General features: G+C 42.3%; 1 protein-coding gene across 1 annotated transcript in view; it reads right to left on the bottom strand.

Moving 5' to 3' along the window:
- LOC109906394 (calpain-1 catalytic subunit-like) overlaps positions 1–18,481 on the bottom strand; it is a 69,051-nt gene that overhangs the window by 48,826 nt on the left and 1,744 nt on the right. Inside the window, exon 2 of the mRNA XM_031791856.1 lies at positions 6,956–7,632. Coding sequence (XP_031647716.1) covers positions 6,956–7,207 — 252 coding nt within the window. The 5' untranslated portion in view covers positions 7,208–7,632. The remainder of the gene's footprint in view (positions 1–6,955; positions 7,633–18,481) is intronic.

Here is an 18,481-nt window from a genome sequence, read left to right as displayed (position 1 = left end):
TATGGTCTAGGTTCAGTAAGAATTTGGTCTAGGGGTTCAGTAAGAATATGGTCTAGGTTCAGTAAGAATATGGTCTAGGTTCAGTAAAAATATGGTCTAGGTTCAGTAAGAATATGTCTAGGTTAAATAAGAATATGGTCTAGGCTCAGTAAGAATATGGTCTAGGTTCAGTTAGAATATGTTCTAGGTTCAGCAAGAATATGGTCTAGGTTCAGTAAGAGTATGGTCTAGGTTCAGTAAGAGTATGGTCTAGGTTCAGTAAGAGTATTGTCTAGGTTCATTAAGAGCATGGTCTAGGTTCAGTAAGAGTATGGTCTGGGTTCAGTAAGAATATGGTCTAAGGGTTCAGTAAGAATATGCTCTAGGTTCAATAAGAATATGGTCTAGGGGTTCAGTAAGAATATGGTCTCGGTTCAATAAGAATATGGTCTAGTTTCAATAAGAATATGGTCTAGGTTCAGTAAGAATATGTCTAGGTTAAATAAGAATATGGTCTAGGTTCAGCAAAAAAATATGGTCTAGGTTCAGTAAGAATATGTCTAGGTTCAGTAAGAATATGGTCTAGGTTCAGTAAAAAAAATATGGTTTAGGTTCAGTAAGAATATGGTCTAGGGGTTCAGTAAGAATATGGTCTCGGTTCAATAAGAATATGGTCTAGGGGTTCAGTAAGAATATGGTCTAGGGGTTCAGTAAGAATATGGTCTAGGTTCAAAGGGAATATGGTCTAGGCTCAGTAAGAATATGGTCTAGGTTCAGTTAGAATATGTTCTAGGTTCAGCAAGAATATGGTCTAGGTTCAGTAAGAGTATGGTCTAGGTTCAGTAAGAGTATTGTCTAGGTTCAGTAAGAGTATGGTCTAGGTTCAGTAAGAGTATGGTCTGGGTTCAGTAAGAATATGGTCTAAGGGTTCAGTAAGAATATGCTCTAGGTTCAATAAGAATATGGTCTAGGGGTTCAGTAAGAATATGGTCTCGGTTCAATAAGATTATGGTCTAGTTTCAATATGAATATGGTTAGGTTCAGTAAGAATTTGGTCTAGGTTAAATAAGAATATGGTCTAGGGGTTCAGTAAGAATATGGTCTAGGTTCAGTAAGAATATGGTCTAGGTTCAGTAAAAATATGGTCTAGGTTCAGTAAGAATATGTCTAGGTTAAATAAGAATATGGTCTAGGTTCAGTAAAGAAATATGGTCTAGGTTCAGTAAGAATATGTCTAGGTTCAGTAAGAATATGGTCTAGGTTCAGTAAAAAAAATATGGTTTAGGTTCAGTAAGAATATGGTCTAGGGGTTCAGTAAGAATATGGTCTAGGTTCAATAAGAATATGGTCTAGGTTCAGTAAGAATATGGTCTAGGGGTTCAGTAAGAATATGGTCTCGGTTCAATAAGAATATGGTCTAGTTTCAATAAGAATATGGTCTAGGTTCAGTAAGAATTTGGTCTAGGTTAAATAAGAATATGGTCTAGGGGTTCAGTAAGAATTTGGTCTAGGTTCAATAAGAATATGGTCTAGGTTCAGTAAGAGTATGGTCTAGGTTCAGTAAGAGTATGGTCTAGGTTCAGTAAGAGTATTGTCTAGGTTCAGTAAGAGTATGGTCTGGGTTCAGTAAGAATATGGTCTAAGGGTTCAGTAAGAATATGCTCTAGGTTCAATAAGAATATGGTCTAGGGGTTCAGTAAGAATATGGTCTCGGTTCAATAAGAATATGGTCTAGTTTCAATAAGAATATGGTCTAGGTTCAGTAAGAATTTGGTCTAGGTTAAATAAGAATATGGTCTAGGTTCAGTAAGAATATGGTCTAGGTTCAATAAGAATATGGTCTAGGTTCAGTAAAAAAATATGGTCTAGGTTCAGTAAGAATATGTCTAGGTTCAGTAAGAATATGGTCTAGGTTCAATAAGAATATGGTCTAGGCTCAGTAAGAATATGGTCTAGGTTCAGTTAGAATATGTTCTAGGTTCAGCAAGAATATGGTCTAGGTTCAGTAAGAGTATGGTCTAGGTTCAGTAAGAGTATGGTCTGGGTTCAGTAAGAATATGGTCTAAGGGTTCAGTAAGAATATGCTCTAGGTTCAATAAGAATATGGTCTAGGGGTTCAGTAAGAATATGGTCTCGGTTCAATAAGAATATGGTCTAGTTTCAATAAGAATATGGTCTAGGTTCAGTAAGAATTTGGTCTAGGTTAAATAAGAATATGGTCTAGGGGTTCAGTAAGAATATGGTCTAGGTTCAGTAAGAATATGGTCTAGGTTCAGTAAAAATATGGTCTAGGTTCAGTAAGAATATGTCTAGGTTAAATAAGAATATGGTCTAGGTTCAGTAAAAAAATATGGTCTAGGTTCAGTAAGAATATGTCTAGGTTCAGTAAGAATATGGTCTAGGTTCAGTGAAAAAAATATGGTTGAGATTCAGTAAGAATATGGTCTAGGGGTTCAGTAAGAATATGGTCTCGGTTCAATAAGAATATGGTCTAGGGGTTCAGTAAGAATATGGTCTAGGGGTTCAGTAAGAATATGGTCTTGGTTCAATAAGAATATGGTCTAGTTTCAATAAGAATATGGTCTAGGTTCAGTAAGAATTTGGTCTAGGTTAAATAAGAATATGGTCTAGGGGTTCAGTAAGAATTTGGTCTAGGTTCAATAAGAATATGGTCTAGGTTCAGTAAGAGTATGGTCTAGGTTCAGTAAGAGTATGGTCTAGGTTCAGTAAGAGTATTGTCTAGGTTCAGTAAGAGTATGGTCTAGGTTCAGTAAGAGTATGGTCTGGGTTCAGTAAGAATATGGTCTAAGGGTTCAGTAAGAATATTCTCTAGGTTCAATAAGAATATGGTCTAGGTGTTCAGTAAGAATATGGTCTCGGTTCAATAAGAATATGGTCTAGTTTCAATAAGAATATGGTCTAGGTTCAGTAAGAATTTGGTCTAGGTTAAATAAGAATATGGTCTAGGGGTTCAGTAAGAATATGCTCTAGGTTCAATAAGAATATGGTCTAGGGGTTCAGTAAGAATATGGTCTCGGTTCAATAAGAATATGGTCTAGGTTCAGTAAGAATATGGTCTAGGTTCAATAAGAATATGGTCTAGGTTCAGTAAAAAAATATGGTCTAGGTTCAGTAAGAATATGTCTAGGTTCAGTAAGAATATGGTCTAGGTTCAATAAGAATATGGTCTAGGCTCAGTAAGAATATGGTCTAGGTTCAGTAAAAATATGGTCTAGGTTCAGTAAGAGTATGGTCTAGGTTCAGTAAGAGTATGGTCTAGGTTCAGTAAGAGTATTGTCTAGGTTCAGTAAGAGTATGGTCTAGGTTCAGTAAGAGTATGGTCTGGGTTCAGTAAGAATATGGTCTAAGGGTTCAGTAAGAATATGCTCTAGGTTCAATAAGAATATGGTCTAGGGGTTCAGTAAGAATATGGTCTCGGTTCAATAAGAATATGGTCTAGTTTCAATAAGAATATGGTCTAGGTTCAGTAAGAATTTGGTCTAGGTTAAATAAGAATATGGTCTAGGGGTTCAGTAAGAATATGGTCTAGGTTCAGTAAGAATATGGTCTAGGTTCAGTAAAAATATGGTCTAGGTTCAGTAAGAATATGTCTAGGTTAAATAAGAATATGGTCTAGGCTCAGTAAGAATATGGTCTAGGTTCAGTTAGAATATGTTCTAGGTTCAGCAAGAATATGGTCTAGGTTCAGTAAGAGTATGGTCTAGGTTCAGTAAGAGTATGGTCTAGGTTCAGTAAGAGTATTGTCTAGGTTCAGTAAGAGTATGGTCTAGGTTCAGTAAGAGTATGGTCTGGGTTCAATAAGAATATGGTCTAGGGGTTCAGTAAGAATATGGTCTAGGTTCAATAAGAATATGGTCTAGGGGTTCAGTAAGAATATGGTCTCGGTTCAATAAGAATATGGTCTAGTTTCAATAAGAATATGGTCTAGGTTCAGTAAGAATTTGGTCTAGGTTAAATAAGAATATGGTCTAGGGGTTCAGTAAGAATATGGTCTAGGTTCAGTAAGAATATGGTCTAGGTTCAGTAAAAATATGGTCTAGGTTCAGTAAGAATATGTCTAGGTTAAATAAGAATATGGTCTAGGTTCAGAAAAAAAATATGGTCTAGGTTCAGTAAGAATATGTCTAGGTTCAGTAAGAATATGGTCTAGGTTCAGTAAAAAAAATATGGTTGAGATTCAGTAAGAATATGGTCTAGGGGTTCAGTAAGAATATGGTCTCGGTTCAATAAGAATATGGTCTAGGGGTTCAGTAAGAATATGGTCTAGGGGTTCAGTAAGAATATGGTCTCGGTTCAATAAGAATATGGTCTAGTTTCAATAAGAATATGTTCTAGGTTCAGTAAGAATTTGGTCTAGGGTAAATAAGAATATGGTCTAGGGGTTCAGTAAGAATTTGGTCTAGGTTCAATAAGAATATGGTCTAGGGGTTCAGTAAGAATATGGTCTAGGGGTTCAGTAAGAATATGGTCTCGGTTCAATAAGAATATGGTCTAGTTTCAATAAGAATATGGTCTAGGTTCAGTAAGAATTTGGTCTAGGTTAAACAAGAATATGGTCTAGGGGTTCAGTAAGAATATGGTCTAGGTTCAATAAGAATATGGTCTAGGTTCAGTAAGAATTTGGTCTAGGTTAAATAAGAATATGGTCTAGGGGTTCAGTAAGAATATGGTCTAGGTTCAATAAGAATATGGTCTAGGTTCAGTAAAAATGTGGTCTAGGTTCAGTAAGAGTATGGTCTGGGTTCAGTAAGAATATGGTCTAAGGGTTCAGTAAGAATATGCTCTAGGTTCAATAAGAATATGGTCTAGGGGTTCAGTAAGAATATGGTCTCGGTTCAATAAGAATATGGTCTAGTTTCAATAAGAATATGGTCTAGGTTCAGTAAGAATTTGGTCTAGGTTAAATAAGAATATGGTCTAGGGGTTCAGTAAGAATATGGTCTAGGTTCAGTAAGAATATGGTCTAGGTTCAGTAAAAATATGGTCTAGGTTCAGTAAGAATATGTCTAGGTTAAATAAGAATATGGTCTAGGTTCAGTAAAAAAATATGGTCTAGGTTCAGTAAGAATATGTCTAGGTTCAGTAAGAATATGGTCTAGGTTCAGTAAAAAAAATATGGTTGAGATTCAGTAAGAATATGGTCTAGGGGTTCAGTAAGAATATGGTCTCGGTTCAATAAGAATATGGTCTAGGGGTTCAGTAAGAATATGGTCTAGGGGTTCAGTAAGAATATGGTCTCGGTTCAATAAGAATATGGTCTAGTTTCAATAAGAATATGTTCTAGGTTCAGTAAGAATTTGGTCTAGGGTAAATAAGAATATGGTCTAGGGGTTCAGTAAGAATTTGGTCTAGGTTCAATAAGAATATGGTCTAGGGGTTCAGTAAGAATATGGTCTAGGGGTTCAGTAAGAATATGGTCTCGGTTCAATAAGAATATGGTCTAGTTTCAATAAGAATATGGTCTAGGTTCAGTAAGAATTTGGTCTAGGTTAAATAAGAATATGGTCTAGGGGTTCAGTAAGAATATGGTCTAGGTTCAATAAGAATATGGTCTAGGTTCAGTAAAAATGTGGTCTAGGTTCAGTAAGAATATGGTCTAGGTTCAGTAAAAATATGGTCTAGGTTCAGTAAGAGTATGGTCTAGGTTCAGTAAGAATATGGTCTAGGTTCAGTAAGAGTATGGTCTAGGTTCAGTAAGAGTATGGTCTAGGTTCAGTAAGAGTATGGTCTAGGTTCAGTAAGAGTATGGTCTAGGTTCAGTAAGAGTATGGTCTAGGTTCAGTAAGAGTATGGTCTAGGTTCAGTAAGAGATGGTCTAGGTTCAGTAAGAGTATGGTCTAGGTTCAGTAAGAGATGGTCTAGGTTCAGTAAGGACAGGTAGGGCGAGGAGTTTTCCTACATCTAGCTGGTAACTAGAGCCCAGGGAGAGGGAAAGGTCTAACACTATAGTGTCTGCGGGTTTCACTCCTCCCTTGTAACTGATTGATCAATTTAGGAACTCCCCTCAATTGGTTGCTTATGTCATAATTGGACACAAATAAAGGCAATAACAAAAACCTGCAGATACTCGACCCTCCGTGGAATGGATTGACACCCCTGAATGGATTGACACCCCTGAATGGATTGACACCCCTGAATGGATTGACACCACTGAATGGATTGACACCCCTGAATGGATTGACACCCCTGAATGGATTGACACCCCTGAATGGATTGACACCCCTGAATGGATTGACACCACTGAATGGATTGACACCCCTGAATGGATTGACACCCCTGAATGGATTGACACCCCTGAATGGATTGACACCCCTGAATGGATTGACACCCCTGAATGGATTGACACCCCTGAATGGATTGACACCCCTGAATGGATTGACACCCCTGAATGGATTGACACCCCTGAATGGATTGACACCCCTGTATGGTATGACACCCCTGTATGGCTTGACACCCCTGAATGGATTGACACCCCTGTATGGTATGACACCCCTGTATGGTATGACACCCCTGAATGGATTGACACCCCTGTATGGTATGACACCCCTGAATGGATTGACACCCCTGTATGGTATGACACCCCTGAATGGATTGACACCCCTGCATGGATTGACAACCCTGTATGGTATGACACCTATGTATGGTATGACACCCATGTATGTATTGACACCCCTGAATGGATTGACACCCCTGAATGGATTGACACCCCTGAATGGCTGGACACCCCTGTATGGATTGACACCCCTGTATGGATTGACACCCCTGTATGGATTGACACCCCTGTATGGTATGACACCCCTGTATGGATTGACACCCCTGTATGGATTGACACCCCTGTATGGATTGACACCCCTGTATTGTATGACACCCCTGCATGGATTGACACCCCTGGACTAATAGGGTCAGTAGGGAAGGAGGAGGATCAGCCTAAACTCCATCCTCTGTATCATCTCACCGGGGGTCTCTTCCAGCGTACTCCCTGGGTCTTGGAGGAGCGGGGTCCCAGCTCGTTGAACCCCAGAGAGGAGGCGGCGCAGGGGAACAGGCTGTCCTCAAACAGGCTGCTGCTCTGGAGACACTGGGCCCTCAGCGACTCAAAGTCCTGGCCCTGGAACTTCACAGCGTTGTGGTTCTGACCCAGACCCTCGTCCCGGTCCCACTGGCTCCGCAGCTTGGCGGCCATCCCTGATGCGTACACCTGCTCCATTCTTACCTACAGCAGACGGCTGTGGCAGGGGTCTGAGGTCACAGCTGATCCAGGGAGCCTGTCAGGGAGGAGGTTTATGGCTGATGTCCAATCAGGAATCAGATAGGGAACAGACAATTAAGAGGTGTGAATTAAAGATGAGGCGGGGATAATAGACTGTGACAGGCAGTTGGCTTAATGGAACACAGTGACAGTCCTAGTCATGTAAAGGTGACAGAGTGGGGACTGGAGGATGACTGGAGGATGACTGGAGGGTGACTGGAAGATGGGCTCAGGAGTAAGATGTCTTCTTCACAGCATCAGGCAGATTTCAGAGCCACGGCAACAATATGAAGCAATTCACTGATTGGCTGGCTGTAAATTTTTGCAGACAGAGCTCAGAAGCCAATAGGATGAGACTCTACCTTGTTGTCCCACCAACACCCCTGGAAAACAGAGAGGGAGAAAAATATAAATTTAATTCAAAAACATGAATATCTGCTTATGTTAAACGGCTCTACTAATGTATACTTCATTCAATTACAGGCTTGTTCAGCTCTGTGCAGCACAACAACAACAAAAGATACACAGGTAAGACAGAGAGTTAGCAAATAGCACGTTGCCTCCCCTACCGCTGATTCATTTTCAGACAGCCGTGCATGCTAGCTAGCATAGGATTACACACAATAATAGTCCCATCAATCAAACTCTGTAGTTCAGTTCTCTATTGAATAACACTGTAACACACTGTGAACAGTGTTGAGTCATAAGTGTTTGTCTCGAGGAGATGGTGTAACTTGGGGTATTGGATGCTATAGTGTGTGTGTGTGTGTGTGTGTGTGTGTGTGTGTGTGTGTGTGTGTGTGTGTGTGTGTGTGTGTGTGTGTGTGTGTGTGTGTGTGTGTGTGTGTGTGTGTGTGTGTGTGTGTGTGTGTGTGTGTCAGAGTGTAAACAGGTGGGTTACTGAGAGGGTGTGGTGCCGTTTAACCTAGAGGAGAACATACAAAAAACTCTCTCTCAGGCTCTCTGTTGACGACTGCACAGTCAGAGGAACTGCTGCCTGTTTGCTGTCATTAGTTCCACAGCCTCTCTTTTATTCTTTCTAACCTGTTTCCTCACATCACTCTATTTCTTCTCTCTCCCCCTTTCTCACTTTTGTTCTCCCACAAACAAACACAAATAGAAATAGAGAGAGAGAGAGAGAAAAAAACTACTTCTAATCTATTTCAAATGTTGTCTCACTTTCAAATGTTTAGTTTGTTTAACATCTCTCTCTTCCTTTTTCGGTCTCTCAACTTTCACTCACTCACACTGGCTGACTGTTATCTACAATGAGTTCTCTTCCTGTTCTACCCCTCAACTGTCAGTCAAAACAAATCCTGAGCTTTGTCTGCTTCTCATTGGTTCAGAGAGTGGTAGGAGAACCCAGTCACAGCTTTCACCTACTACACTGAGCCACACCCATCACATATGGCCTGTTCTGCTGTTGACTGACTCAAACATTCTTCTGGTCAGAGTTGTGCATATAGTCAGTAGGAGTCTTCTCAACAAGAAGGGTTTCAACTTATTTGAATATTCAGAGTTCCTCACATGTAGAATATTTCTGTTTGCGCCTCACTGCAAATAGTTTCACTGACATGAAATGACAGATTAGTAGTCTGCAAGTCCAGACTCATCATAACTACATCAACCCTACTGCTGTTCCAGTGAAATACATGATGTTTCTTACTGTACTGTAGCATGTTACTACCACTTTGTCCGTATTGCCACTGAAGTAGCCTAAAACTGAGATAAAAAAATGGATGAAACAACAACATGGCGCTACAGACGTCTGTATTACATAGGAGATAACACAAAGAGAGAGAATGACAGAGGAAGAGAGAGAGAGAGTGAACGCCCTTTATGGTTGTGAGGTCTTGGGTCCGCTTACCAACCAAGAATACACAAAATGGGACAAACACCATATTGAGACTCTGTCATGGTTCCACCTGTTACCAGAGGGCGGCAGAGACCGTCCTAGAGACATGAACAACACCCAGGTGTGTCCTATTTACTCGTTATGATTTCCCTGTTAAATAGGTGTGTTGTCGTTTGCTGAAGCTAGAATTGTTAACTGTTTGCGGTTGTTTCCTGAGTGAGGTTGTTTCCTGAGTGAGTTTTTGAGACTTAGTGTTTGTTGTTTTATTCAAGTGTACTGTGATCCTGCAGCTACCGGTTCTCAGTGAAGTATTATGTTGATCCTTAACCACTGATTCCTCATCTGGTCTCTTCTCTGCACCTGCGTCCAAACTTACCACGTTGCCCGTGTCCCATGTAAAAGACCAAATAATGAGCAGGGCAGAATTAGGTCGATACCGAAAATCCAGAAAAGAGACGTTAAATTCTACAACCACCTAAAAGGAAGCGATTCCCAAACCTTCCATAACAAAGATATCACCTACAGAGAGATTAACCTGGAGAAGAGTCCCCTAAGCAAGCTGGTCCTGTGACTCTGTTCACAAACACAAACAGACCCCACAGAGCCCCAGGACAACAACACAATTAGACCCAACCAAATCATGAGCAAACAAAAAGATAATTACTTGAAGCAAAATAATTGCTAAAACATTTAGCAAACTACAATGCTATTTGGCCCTAAACAGAGAGTACACAGTGGCCTGACCACTGTGCCTGACCACTGTGACTGACACAAACTTAAGGAAAGCTTTGTACAGACTCAGTGAGCATAGCCTTGCTATTGAGAAAGGCCGACGTAAGCAGACCTGGCTCTCAAGAGAAGACAGGCTATGTGCCCACTGCCCACAAAATGAGTTGGAAACCTCCTGCCAAATGTATGACCATATTAGAGACACATATTTCCCTCAGATTACACAGATCCACAAAGAATTTGAAAACAAACTCCATTTTGATAAACTCCCTTATCTATTGGGTGAAATACCACAGTATGCCATCACAGCAGCAAGATGTGTGACCTGTTGCCACAAGAAAAGGGCAACCAGTGAAGAAGAAACACCATTGTAAATACTAGAGGTCGACCGATTATGATTTTTCAACGCCGATACCGATTATAGGAGGACCAAAAAAGGCAGATACCGATTATTCGGCCGATTTTAATATATATATATATTTGTAATAATGACAATTACAACAATACTGTACTCCTCTGAGGAGGAGGAGGAGTAGGAGAGATCGGACCAATGTGCAGCGTGGTAAGTGTCCATAACGATACTGTACTCCTCTGAGGAGGAGGAGGAGTAGGAGAGATCGGACCAATGTGCAGCGTGGTAAGTGTCCATAACGATACTGTACTCCTCTGAGGAGGAGGAGGAGTAGGAGAGATCGGACCAATGTGCAGCGTGGTAAGTGTCCATAACGATACTGTACTCCTCTGAGGAGGAGGAGGAGTAGGAGAGATCGGACCAATGTGCAGCGTGGTAAGTGTCCATAACGATACTGTACTCCTCTGAGGAGGAGGAGGAGTAGGAGAGATCGGACCAATGTGCAGCGTGGTAAGTGTCCATAACGATACTGTACTCCTCTGAGGAGGAGGAGGAGTAGGAGAGATCGGACCAATGTGCAGCGTGGTAAGTGTCCATAACGATACTGTACTCCTCTGAGGAGGAGGAGGAGTAGGAGAGATCGGACCAATGTGCAGCGTGGCAAGTGTCCATAACGATACTGTACTCCTCTGAGGAGGAGGAGGAGTAGGAGAGATCGGACCAATGTGCAGCGTGGTAAGTGTCCATAACGATACTGTACTCCTCTGAGGAGGAGGAGGAGTAGGAGAGATCGGACCAATGTGCAGCGTGGTAAGTGTCCATAACGATACTGTACTCCTCTGAGGAGGAGGAGGAGTAGGAGAGATCGGACCAATGTGCAGCGTGGTAAGTGTCCATAACGATACTGTACTCCTCTGAGGAGGAGGAGGAGTAGGAGAGATCGGACCAATGTGCAGCGTGGTAAGTGTCCATAACGATACTGTACTCCTCTGAGGAGGAGGAGGAGTAGGAGAGATCGGACCAATGTGCAGCGTGGTAAGTGTCCATAATGATACTGTACTCCTCCTCAGAGGAGGAGGAGTAGGAGAGATCGGACCAATGTGCAGCGTGGTAAGTGTCCATAATGATACTGTACTCCTCCTCAGAGGAGGAGGAGTAGGAGAGATCGGACCAATGTGCAGCGTGGTAAGTGTCCATAATGATACTGTACTCCTCCTCAGAGGAGGAGGAGTAGGAGAGATCGGACCAATGTGCAGCGTGGTAAGTGTCCATAATGATACTGTACTCCTCTGAGGAGGAGGAGGAGTAGGAGAGATCGGACCAATGTGCAGCGTGGTAAGTGTCCATAATGATACTGTACTCCTCTGAGGAGGAGGAGGAGTAGGAGAGATCGGACCAATGTGCAGCGTGGTAAGTGTCCATAACGATACTGTACTCCTCTGAGGAGGAGGAGGAGTAGGAGAGATCGGACCAATGTGCAGCGTGGTAAGTGTCCATAACGATACTGTACTCCTCTGAGGAGGAGGAGGAGTAGGAGAGATCGGACCAATGTGCAGCGTGGTAAGTGTCCATAACGATACTGTACTCCTCTGAGGAGGAGGAGGAGTAGGAGAGATCGGACCAATGTGCAGCGTGGTAAGTGTCCATAACGATACTGTACTCCTCTGAGGAGGAGGAGGAGTAGGAGAGATCGGACCAATGTGCAGCGTGGTAAGTGTCCATAACGATACTGTACTCCTCTGAGGAGGAGGAGGAGTAGGAGAGATCGGACCAATGTGCAGCGTGGTAAGTGTCCATAACGATACTGTACTCCTCTGAGGAGGAGGAGGAGTAGGAGAGATCGGACCAATGTGCAGCGTGGTAAGTGTCCATAACGATACTGTACTCCTCTGAGGAGGAGGAGGAGTAGGAGAGATCGGACCAATGTGCAGCGTGGTAAGTGTCCATAACGATACTGTACTCCTCTGAGGAGGAGGAGGAGTAGGAGAGATCGGACCAATGTGCAGCGTGGTAAGTGTCCATAACGATACTGTACTCCTCTGAGGAGGAGGAGGAGTAGGAGAGATCGGACCAATGTGCAGCGTGGTAAGTGTCCATAACGATACTGTACTCCTCTGAGGAGGAGGAGGAGTAGGAGAGATCGGACCAATGTGCAGCGTGGTAAGTGTCCATAACGATACTGTACTCCTCTGAGGAGGAGGAGGAGTAGGAGAGATCGGACCAATGTGCAGCGTGGTAAGTGTCCATAACGATACTGTACTCCTCTGAGGAGGAGGAGGAGTAGGAGAGATCGGACCAATGTGCAGCGTGGTAAGTGTCCATAACGATACTGTACTCCTCTGAGGAGGAGGAGGAGTAGGAGAGATCGGACCAATGTGCAGCGTGGTAAGTGTCCATAACGATACTGTACTCCTCCTCAGAGGAGGAGGAGTAGGAGAGATCGGACCAATGTGCAGCGTGGTAAGTGTCCATAACGATACTGTACTCCTCCTCAGAGGAGGAGGAGTAGGAGAGATCGGACCAATGTGCAGCGTGGTAAGTGTCCATAACGATACTGTACTCCTCTGAGGAGGAGGAGGAGTAGGAGAGATCGGACCAATGTGCAGCGTGGTAAGTGTCCATAACGATACTGTACTCCTCCTCAGAGGAGGAGGAGTAGGAGAGATCGGACCAATGTGCAGCGTGGTAAGTGTCCATAATGATACTGTACTCCTCCTCAGAGGAGGAGGAGTAGGAGAGATCGGACCAATGTGCAGCGTGGTAAGTGTCCATAATGATACTGTACTCCTCCTCAGAGGAGGAGGAGTAGGAGAGATCGGACCAATGTGCAGCGTGGTAAGTGTCCATAACGATACTGTACTCCTCCTCAGAGGAGGAGGAGTAGGAGAGATCGGACCAATGTGCAGCGTGGTAAGTGTCCATAATGATACTGTACTCCTCTGAGGAGGAGGGGGAGTAGGAGAGATCGGACCAATGTGCAGCGTGGTAAGTGTCCATAATGATACTGTACTCCTCTGAGGAGGAGGAGGAGTAGGAGAGATCGGACCAATGTGCAGCGTGGTAAGTGTCCATAATGATACTGTACTCCTCTGAGGAGGAGGAGGAGTAGGAGAGATCGGACCAATGTGCAGCGTGGTAAGTGTCCATAACGATACTTTATTTACATGAATGCTAAACTACAATATAACAACGTGAAATACCGAAACAAACGAAACAGTCTCGTGTGGCACAAACACTGACAAGGAAAATAATCACCCACAACTCAGTGAAACCAGGCTACCTAAGTATGGTTCTCAATCAGGGACAACGATTGACAGCTGCCTCTGATTGAGAACCATACCAGACCAAACACAGAAATCCCAAATCATAGAAAAAGGAACATAGACAACCCACCCAACTTACGCCCTGACCATACTAAACAAAGACATAACAAAAGAACTAAGGTCAGAACGTGACAAATACTGAATGAACACTTATTTTAACTTAATATAATACATCAATAAAATAAATGTAGTCTCAAATAAATAATGAAACGTTCAATTTGGTTTAAATAATGCAAAAACATAGTGTTGGAGAAGAAAGTAAAAGTGCAATATGTGCCATGTAAAAAAGTTTAAGTTCCTTGCTCAGAACATGAGAACATATGAAAGTTGGTAGTTCTTCAATATTCCCAGGTAAGAAGTTTTAGGTTGTAGTTATTATAGGACTATTTCTCTCTATACCATTTGTATTTCATATACCTTTGACTATTGGATGTTCTAATAGGTACTTTAGTATTGCCAGCCTAATCTCGGAAGTTGATAGGCTTGAAGTCATAAACAGCGCAATGCTTGAAGCACAGTGAAGAGCTGCTGGCAAATGCAGGTGTCACGACTTCCGCCGAAGTCGGTCCCTCTCCTTGTTCGGGTGGCGTTCGGCGGTCGACGTCACCGGCCTTCTAGCCATTGCCGATCCACTTTTCATTTTCCATTTGTTTTGTCTTTGTTTTACACACCTGGTTTCAATTCCCCAATTACATGTTCATTATGTAACCCTCTGTTTTCCCCATGGTTTTTGTGCGTGATTGTTTTACATATGTTTGGTCCGTTATTGTGGGCTCGGTATTACGACATGTTATTGAAATATTTGAGTAAAGTTACTTGTGTTACACATCTCTGCTGTCCTGCGCCTGACTCCTCTGCCCCAGCTACACCCAGACCATTACAGCAGGAAAGTGCTGTTTGAATGAATGCTTATGAGCCTGCTGCTGCCTACCATCGCTCAGTCAGACTGCTCTATCAAATCATAGTCTTAATTATAATATAATAACAAACAGAAATACGAGCCTTAATATGGTCAAAACCGGAAACTATCATTTCGAAAACAAAACGTTTATTCTTTCAGTGAAATACGGAACCGTTCTGTATTTTAAATATTGCTGTTACATTGCACAACCATCAATGTTATGTCATAATTATGTACAATTCTGGCAAATTATTACGGTCTTTGTTAGGAAGAAATGGTCTTCACACAGTTCGCAACGAGCCAGGCGGCCCAAACTGCTGCATATACAGAACGCAAGGGAAGTGACACAATTTTCCTAGTTAAAAGAAATTAATGTTAGCAGGCAATATTAACTATATATGCAGGTTTTAAATATATATACTTGTGTATTGATTTTAAGAAAGGCATTGATGTTTATGGTTAGGTACACATTGGTGCAACGACATTGCTTTTTTCGCGAATGCGCTTGTTAAATCACCCATTTGGCGAAGTAGGCTGTGATTCAATGATAAATTAACAGGCACCGCATCGATTTATGCAATGCAGGACAAGCTAGATAAACTAGTAATATCATCAACCATGTGTAGTTAACTAGTGATTATGTTAAGATTGATTGTATTTTATAAGATAAGTTTAATGCTAGCTAGCCCCTTACCGTGGCTCCTTGCTGCACTCGCATAACAGGTAGTCAGCCTGCCACGCAGTCTCCTCTTGGAGTGCAATGTCTTCGGCCATGATCGGTGTCCAAAAATGACGATTACTGATTGTTATGAACTTGAAATCGGCCCTAATTAATCGGCCATACCGATTAATCGGTCAACCTCTAGTAAATACAACCTATATTTATGTTTATTTATTTTCCCTTTTGAACATGAACTATTTGCACATCATTACAACACTGTATATAGACATAATATGACATTTGAAATGACTTTATTCTTTTGGAACTTTTGTGATTGTCATGTTTACTGTTCATTTTTTAAATTTCACTTTTGTTTATTATCTATTTCACTTCCTTTGGCAATGTTAACATATGTTTCCCAAGCCAATAAAGCCCCTTAAATTGAAAAATGAATTGAGAGCGAGGGTATAGGTTAATACGTTAAGCTATAATAACACCATTGTTTGTGTTAAAGCATTAGAACCAATGCAAGAGTTATTCTGCATGCCTTTCCAAATAGCAGGGAGCTCACATTTCACCATCCACTGTGCTCCCTACTCGCTCACTGTAACTAAACATCTCAAGTGTCTTTTCTCCTGGGTAAACAAAATGGTCACACTGACACGACACGTTCCAGAAGTGTGTGTGGGCCAGTGATAATGTTGTAATGGGTGTGTAGGTCTAGATTATAAATAGATATAAAAAGGTAAAACTCAACTCTGACTGTCAGGAAGGTTTTCAGAAAAACAACAGACGGCCTGGCCAGCTGTCAAAGGCACGCTCTCATCCATTTGACAAAGACGAGAGGCTATGTTCTTTAACACTGCTTGTCCAGCTTAGCTGCGTTTCAACCAATAATTGTCTTGGGCTGGGAGACATACTTGTTAGTAGGCTATGTCTTCCAGCACAATGTCAAAGGACAATTCTTGTTTGAATCGCAGTTAAGCTGAACAAGCAGTGTTAAAGAATATTGCCTCTCATCTGGCTGCCCATGCCTTTCATACAATTGACAAAATTCTCATGTGGATTTAGTTGTGGCTTTTACAACCAGAGGCAAGTCCGACCATAGTCAGTTTGTGGAATATCTGAGGAAAGTAAAGAAGCTAGATAGGCTAGTTTTTTGTTGTTGTAGTTCATTTGAAATATGCAGAATAAACTGAATAGAATTGGCCAGTCTAAAAGTAGGCAAACACCCATGAAATCCTGACACAGTTACAATGTTTCAACACTGCTGGTCTACTACACGTTGTTTCAAAACCAGGCTACATCCGCTCATGTTCTCAAACTCATTGCGAGCCAGCTGCAGCAACGTGAAACAGATGTATCCAATATTGCAATGAGTTTCGTCCTTTCGTCCTAGTAAACTGATAATAGCCATCATTTGTACAATAGTGAGATGTTACACTCCTGTTTATATAAACACTAATGACATACCTTTCCTATACCTTGTGGTGGTTATTTTCAGGTACATGTTTAGTTCTGTTCCACCTACAGCTCAGTTCACAGCTCGTACTGTATTTGGTTTAGAAACACCCTGTCACTGTCTTGCAGGCAGCAATGCTTCTTTCAAAATGACAGGCCTGAGCAGCACAGACAAAATGACAGGCCTGAGCAGCACAGACAAGATGACAGGCCTGAGCAGCACAGACAAAATGACAGGCCTCTGCAGCAGAGACAAGATGACAGGCCTGAGCAGCACAGACAAAATGACAGGCCTCTGCAGCACAGACAAAATGACAGGCCTGAGCAGCACAGACAAAATGACAGGCCTCTGCAGCACAGACAAAATGACAGGCCTGAGCAGCACAGACAAATTGACAGGCCTCTGCAGCACAGACAAAATGACAGGCCTGAGCAGCACAGACAAAATGACAGGCCTCTGCAGCACAGACAAGATGACAGGCCTCTGCAGCACAGACAAGATGACAGGCCTGAGCAGCACAGACAAAATGACAGGCCTGAGCAGCACGGACTAAATGACAGGCCTGAGCAGCACAGACAAAATGACAGGCCTGAGCAGCACAGACAAAATGACAGGCCTGAGCAGCACAGACAAAATGACAGGCCTGTGCAGCACAGACAAAATGAAAATAAAAGATACACAAGTATTACAGAGAGTTAGCAAATAGCACGCTGCCTCCCTTCTCTCCTATTCATTTTAGACAGCAGAGGATTACTACAATAATAGTCCCGTGATTCAAGCTGACTGTAGTTCAGTTCTCTATTGAATAACACACAGTGAACAACGTTGAGTTTGTTCACGTTGGTTTGGATGTAATTTATGAGTGTCTTATAATGTAAACAGTGGGGTATTGAGAGGGTGTGGTGCCATTTAACTTTGAGGAGAATGGGAGGCCACGTGCCTTTGAATCATTTAGCAGAAGCTATTATCCAGAGCGACTTACAGGAAAATTAGGGTTAAGTGCCTTGCACATCAGCAGATGTTTCACCAAGTCGGCTTGGCGATTCAAAGCAGCACACTTTCAGGTAACACTCTTAACCACTAGGCTACCTGCTACCCTGCCACACTTAAGAACATGAGAGAGAGAGAGAGAGAGAGAGAGAGAGAGAGAGAGAGAGAGAGAGAGAGAGAGAGAGAGAGAGAGAGAGAGAGAGAGAGAGAGAGAGAGAGAGAGAGAGAGAGAGAGAGAGAGAGAGAGAGAGAGAGAGAGAGAGAGAGAGAGAGAGAGAGAGAGAGAGAGAGAGAGAGAGAGAGAGAGAGAGAGAGAGAGAGAGAGAGAGAGAGAGAGAGAGAGAGAGAGAGAGAGAGAGAGAGAGAGAGAGAGAGAGAGAGAGAGAGAGAGAGAGAGAGAGAGAGAGAGAGAGAGAGAGAGAGAGAGAGAGAGAGAGAGAGAGAGAGAGAGAGAGAGAGAGAGAGAGAGAGAGAGAGAGAGAGAGAGAGAGAGAGAGAGAGAGAGAGAGAGAGAGAGAGAGAGAGAGAGAAAATAAGAAAAAAAACGGTTTCTAATCTATTTTAAACCTTTCAGATGTTTAATCTGTTTAGCCTCTTTCGCTCTTCCATTCTTTCATTTTCAGTCTCTCAACTTTAACTCACTCACACCGGCTGGCTGTTATTTACACAGAGCTCTCTTCCTGTTCTACACCACAACTGTCAGTCAAAACAAACCCTGAGCTTGGTCTGCTTCTCATTGGTTCAGAGAGGGGCAGGAGAACCCAGTCACAGCATTCACCCACTACACTGAGCCACACCCATCACCTATGGCCTGTTCTGTTGTTGACTGACGCAAACATTCTTCTGGTCAGTTGGAGTTGAGGCGAAACTGAAAGGAAAGACAATGGAAGAGTTGTACCACCGTAGGATAGGAGAGATAATTCAGTGAACACATCTCTTTAAGTGGGAAAACACCATAT

This window comes from Oncorhynchus kisutch, linkage group LG16, assembly GCF_002021735.2.
Source record: "Oncorhynchus kisutch isolate 150728-3 linkage group LG16, Okis_V2, whole genome shotgun sequence".
Taxonomy (NCBI): Eukaryota; Metazoa; Chordata; class Actinopteri; order Salmoniformes; family Salmonidae; genus Oncorhynchus; species Oncorhynchus kisutch.
The sequence above is the reverse complement of the archived record's forward strand: the minus strand, read 5'-3'. Positions and strand labels throughout refer to the sequence as shown.